This window comes from Vigna umbellata, chromosome 5 (assembly GCF_029865625.1).
Source record: "Vigna umbellata cultivar VRB3 chromosome 5, Vumbellata_1.0, whole genome shotgun sequence".
Lineage (NCBI taxonomy): Eukaryota > Viridiplantae > Streptophyta > Magnoliopsida > Fabales > Fabaceae > Vigna > Vigna umbellata.
In genome coordinates, this window is record NC_142169.1 from 60,091,291 (window position 1) to 60,097,779 (window position 6,489).

Genomic DNA, 6,489 nt, shown 5'->3' on the forward strand with positions numbered 1-6,489 from the left:
ATTTTAAAAATCATAATTTGATAATTACTTGTTCTTTTTTACATTTTTTTTATTTTATGATAATAGTAAATAAATAAAAAATTAATTTTAAATATAGTACATATTTTTGCTTTCATCAAACTATTTTCCATCTTTATTATATTTTTCACCTATTTGTTTCCAACCAAAGAATCTTACTTTCAACTCATTTCTCACCTATTTATCTTCTTTTCTACTCCCTTTATTTGTTTCCTCACTATCAAACATATGCTTAATTTTGACGTGGTTCGTTCCCCATGAGACTTTCCATCCTTACCTATATCTATAAATGAGAATACCAAAATAACTCAAATGTATTGTAATTCTAAAACAAACACATTTCAGATATTAACACGGTACTCCTTTTAAAAAATAAATCACGATGTACAAAGTAGTAATTCTCTCATCATACTAACAGATTGAACAGAAAAGAAAATTTTCATTTCATTGAAATAAAAACCAAGAAATAAAAAATGGGGAAAATGAAGGTGTAAAGATGGGTGTAAGTAATTTGTACCCTTGCTGAGAACTGAGAGCTATTATACTTTTACCGAGGAATGAGGAAGCAGCACGACATTTTTAAAAAACGCATTGCGCAGCAGTTGTATGCATCCAAAAATGAGGTAGCAGAGGGAGATTCTTAATTGACTCTATAAGAATGTATTAATATCTAAGCTATGATTTTCTTTCCTTTAATCTTGTCCTTGAGAGAATCTTTCTGTGGTTTTGATAAATCCAATGCATCACCTGCAGTGTGTTTCTTCCGCTTTGGTACTCCAATGTCAGCAGCATTGCCAATGGGACCAGACCAAGCTTGGAATGGTTCCTTTGAATAGGTATAAGAGGTTGATGTGAAAGAGACATCAGTTGGAACAGTATCCGGATCAATATGATGGGAAGAACCCAAAGGAAAACCAAGTTGTCCATCTTGATGTGGTGGAGGGAACTTTTCACTCTTGCTCTTGGCATTTGCATGAGTGATTAGCCTTCTTCTCTGTTACACAACAAGTTTAATCAACTATATTTTTAACTCAGGATGCATAATCATTCATATATATATTTTTTTCTATTGTAAAGTAGGACAGATATTAGAAGGAAAGTTGAAAATGGTACTGTTGGCACTCGGCAGATATTTGAGCCAGTCTGAGACAAAAAAGTTCTGTTGCCAAATCCTAATTGTCCTTAGTACTTACTCTCAATCATTTCATTGTGCTAAGCATTCTTGCAAAAGATAATAATCTCAAAGCATATAATATTCAGTGGTTTTATAAACTGAACCAAAGCATCTCTAGTATACTAGTGATTATTAAACTTACATCAATATTCGATTGAAGCTCAGCATTGGCTTCAGGAGCAGGAAAAGCTTTTGTTCCACGATCACGAGTACGATGCTTCTTGGGGCCATCAGCCTGAGCTTTGCCAGCAGCTCTTAGTCTGTACATTCATATAGATGAAGTATCTTAGAGATAACTAAACACAGTAGGATGGCTATATTATAACTAGCAAAGATTAACTACAAAGACAAGAAAATTTTCGCTCTGATAACCACTATAAATATCAGTAAGCGTAGTCTGGGGTTTATATTTTGTGTATGTGCTTGTTGAAAGGGTGTGTTTGTTAGATGGTATAAGGTTACAAATGCCAATGAATAATCTAAAGAATACAAAATCTAATTGTTAAGCAGCATCAGGGCCAACAACACATTGCATTTACTCATCACATGCCTTATTTTCCTTCCAATTTCTCTCACCATATATTTGTGTGTGTACATATACTTTGGTTTTGCAGAAAAGAAACTTAATAGCAGAGATACCTCCTCATTTCATCATCCCTTCGTTTAGCATCCATTTCCTTGCTTGGGGGATATTTTGGAAGACTAGAAGGATCACAAGCATAAGGTTCTGTGGTAAAGAACTGCAAAATGCAGGAGCAGACAGGCAAGGTAAATGTACATGGGTTTGATTTAAAAAGATAATAAAAACACAGCAGGAAAAACACATAAATTAGAATGAAGGTCATTCTATCAACTTTTACACAGATATAAGTATATTACATTAATTTAAGATCAACGGCCCACTTTATTGTGAAAATTTAAAAAATTATAAATAAAAAACACGGCAGTGCAAAATTTGAAAGAAACAAACCAGCATTTTAACAAGAAGATCTGGAATTTTGAGAAACCTCACCTCACTTCTCAAAGCATCTGAGGCAGTTTCCCGTTCTACAGGATCAATCGCGAGAAGTGTATCAATGAGGGGTAGAGCAGAAGATGGAAAATCTTTAAAAATCTCTCTTATGCGCCTCTTGTATGGCTCTCGCGGTTTAAACAAGGTAGCATTAGGCAACTTTGACTTCTTCCAAAACTCATCTGAAGGTGAACCACATAGTTTGTATATCTTGTGCAGTTGTTCCACCTGTACAAGAAAAGTGTTAGAAAAAATCCAATTGCGATTTTTTATAACCATGAAATTAAATGCAACAATGGCTATATATCTTCTTGACAAAATATGCAAGAGAAATCAAAACATAAGATCTACTAATAGTATGCCAATTAAAAGAAAGCATCTTTCTATAAACAGGATATGAAAATTATTTACATATTGTACACAACGCAATTTGGTAGGTAGTGATCTATGTTGCATGACTGAAGCTAAATTACTGTTAATATCCTTATAATCTTCCCAGCACCTCTCTAGTTTCTGTCCTCACAAATGTATACATATTATACGACACATTCATAGAATTACCTAATAAGAGGGAAATGATGAAAAGCCAACAAGATGATATAGCCTGTAGGTGAGTTGTTACCTCTGTACGACCAGGCATGATTGGTTTCCCAGCCAATAATTCTCCTAAAATACATCCAGCACTCCAGAGGTCTACACCCACACTATAATCTGTGGCACCAAGGAGCAGCTCAGGAGGTCGATACCAAAGGGTTACTACACGACTAGTCATTGGATGCTTATGGTTTGGATCAAAAATAGAAGCCAATCCAAAGTCGGCAATCTTAAGTGTTCCTTCATTGTCAATAAGAAGATTTGACCCTTTAATATCACGGTGAAGTACATGACGGCTATGACAGTGCTCAAGTCCTGATAGCAGCTGATGCATGTAACATTTTACCTGCAAGGAGGGTACCGTATTTGGGGACATCAGATCCTAGCCTTTGAAAAGAAAATGTACCAATTACGAAATGAGATAAGTAATTCTTAAATTTTTAAGGCAAACCTGGTCTAACCTGAGGCTCTGTGAATCTGATTCCTGGGCTTGCAGCAAGTCCAGCCAAATCATGATCCATGTAATCGAACACCAAATACAAACTACAGGACATCCTTGACGTAACTAAACCTTGCAACTTTACAACATTGGGATGGTCCAACCTTCGCAAAATAAGAATCTCTCTCGCCATGAATTTTACACTCTCAGGTTCTAAATTGTCAAAACGAACCTTCTTTAGGGCAACAATTTTACCAGTCATTGTGTCTTTAGCTTTGTACACATTACTATAAGTTCCTTGTCCAATCTAAAACGAAAGAAAAAAGAGGAAACAAAGAGAAGAAATAATCATAGTCAGAAGAAAATATAAGAACCCAAACTACACAAGTTTATCCCATCCACTCAAACAATGCACAAATTCAATTCCAGTTAATTCTACCACCAGCAAATTACAAACAGATTAACAGTCAACCATAAGTTTCACTTTTGACAACACCGGGGACATGGGATAATCTGTAGCAATGAGTTTCAAACAAACCACATTAGCACATCCAGATTAGGCATGACTGATGATTACAAATGCTTTTCCGTTTCTTAATCACAATGCAATGCATATGTACACACAAATTATACACAAACACACCCTGAGACACACCTTATCAATTTTCTCAAAGGTGTCTGCCTTTCGCGGAATCCAGCCACTGAGTGCTTCCCCACACACTGCAGTGAGCCACGGCGGCCATCCAGCAGCAACCTGCTCCCCCCGCAAATGTTTGGGCAGATTGCTCAGCCTCGGATTCGCCTTCGATCTCCTCCTTTCGCCTCGAGGCCGTTGCACCCCTTCACCACCACCCTTCTCCTTCTCCTTCTCCTCGCCATTCTGAACCTCTACCACAACCTCACTCTTGCTCCCCGACACTCCATCAACCTTCCTCTTACTCTGACCACTCAAACCCTTCTCCTCCTTCACCTCAGAGATTATCCCCTTCGACACCTCCCTGCTAATCACACACCCCATTCCTCAAATCTAAGCTCCATCCATCGGCATTCCCAATTACCTAAACAATCAATCATCAACACGCCAATTAATCCAATCTAAAAAAAAAAAAAGACAAATGCACCTAAGCTTCACTGCACGAGAGAACACGATTTTAATCAGCAATTAAAATCGAAACCAAAATCAAACCTGATTTCGACAATCTTGGAGCACATAGAGAAACCAGAAACGTCAGTAGTTCCAGCAAGATTCAGTGATCTGGGCGAAAAAGGACAGCGAAATGAAAATCTATGAATGGCCTCTGAGTTAGGGTAATAAATAAAAAGAGAAGTGAAATTGAGTGTTGTTCGGAAGTGTAGCGCAGTGTTTGGACTTTTGGTCTGGGACAAGAAGAAAAGAGTGAGATCTTCTTCTCATTCTGATTCTCACAAGTCAAATCCCAAACAGAACAGAAACGAAGCCGTTTTTGTAGTCGTAGATGTTTGTATAGATACATACAACATACATACATAGACCGTATTATTGTACGTAAGTGATGTGTGTGTCCTAAATTAACGGGTATTTAGTGGGATGTTTCGTAACTCCTAAGGCACGGCCATTAATCCGTAATTGATAATCTTTATTAATAAACATTTAGTAACTTTATTTATTGCGTTAGGAGAAGGAATTTGGTGTCTTGTTTAAGAAAAATAAAACTTGGGTTGCAGAGTTTAATGAATGAATGGGAGTGCTAACACATCCCAATGAGTGCATGTCTGCCATATGTTGCTGCATCTAATCCATGTGATCATTATTGTTTGAATAATGATACTTTCATAACATTTTTTTGACAATATTTTAACATCGTGTCATTCTGTTATTGGTCCAAAATTACTCCATAATCAATAATAATAATCATAAACACTAACATGGACCAATCATAGAATATAATGTAAATGATGTTAAAATATTATCAAAATAATTTTACTAAAATATCATTATCTTATTGTTTTAAGAAATAATTCATTTCTTGTTTTAAATCTTGTTTTAACATTTTTCTTCTTTTTCAAAATAAACAAAATTATACTATTTTTTAAGGTTAAATAGTTTTATATCTGTTAAAATATTTTGACGCTAAAGTTACTAATCTAATCGATTGGATGTAAAATAAAATCTTAAATTGGTAATAAAAAAATTACCTACTTTCTTTGTCTTATCTCGAAATAAATTTTATAATCGACAAAACCATAATCAAAGTTTAATATACTTAACAAATAAGGTTTACTAATAAACTTTATTAGAAGTTATCGTTAAAAATAGTTATAGTTAGAGATTATATATTCCTCTGACTTTTCTTTTACCTGTATGACATAAAATACAAATAAATATTTTCTACGATTCTATATCTAACTTAACTTTATACAAAAATCGCTTATAAAATTGTTTAATTTTTAACTAACATAAAACTTTAATAAAATAAAGTTTTTATTTATTTATATATTATAAATTCGATTTATATGATCTCTAATACGTTTGTTTCTCTAGTTATTTTGTAAAATACTGTTTTTGTCTTTAAATTAATATACGTTGTTGTATTTTATATAAGTAATGTAATACACTTTTCTCAATATATAACACGTGAAGTAATGAGTCTTTTATATGACAAAACGCGTATTTTAAATTATTATAATATAACCTATGGAGAAAATATTGTTGATGACATTTATAAACTATAAAAATAAATAAATATAAATTCTAATTTAAAAATAAAATAAAATGTAACTTTTTAAAATGAACTATTTTAAGTGTATTTTGTATTATTATGTTTTTGTATTTATACCTTTTAAATTTCCTCGTCTTATAGCAACGGAGGATTATTTAGTATTGTGTTAAATAAGCAATTCCTAATTAAGTATAAATTGAATGTTAAGATGTATTATTTCTCTCTGTAAGTATGGTTGCTTATGAAAAAAAGAATAAAAGTTAATAGTTTTTTTTCCTTTACATATGATATATATAGGAAACTATAATTAAATCGATCGGTGTTTAAACTTCATTTAAATCGGCTCCAAGTTTTCTGGTCGAGATTGCAAATAAAGATAAATTTGCAATTAAATATAAAATTATGTTAAACAAGATTAAAAAGTAATCAAATTATTATTATATTATCATTAAGATCAAAAAAATCATTAAAATATCTATAAATATAATATACATATAATATACAGATAAAATATTCAATACTTTTAAATTTATTATATTTATTAAACTTTATT

The 6,489-nt window shown here is 32.9% G+C and overlaps 1 protein-coding gene across 1 annotated transcript; it reads right to left on the bottom strand.

Moving 5' to 3' along the window:
• Nucleotides 1–357: 357 nt before the first annotated feature.
• LOC124822734 (putative serine/threonine-protein kinase At1g54610) lies at nt 358–4,680 on the bottom strand. Its single transcript, XM_047294776.2, has 8 exons — nt 4,424–4,680; nt 3,893–4,295; nt 3,260–3,544; nt 2,827–3,144; nt 2,205–2,432; nt 1,832–1,932; nt 1,335–1,452; nt 358–1,012 (listed from the first exon to the last, which is right to left on the bottom strand). The coding sequence occupies exons 2-8, from the start codon at nt 4,253–4,255 to the stop codon at nt 689–691; spliced, it is 1,737 nt and encodes a 578-aa protein (XP_047150732.1). The 5' UTR covers nt 4,256–4,295; nt 4,424–4,680; the 3' UTR covers nt 358–688.
• Between the last annotated feature and the right edge of the window lie 1,809 nt (nt 4,681–6,489).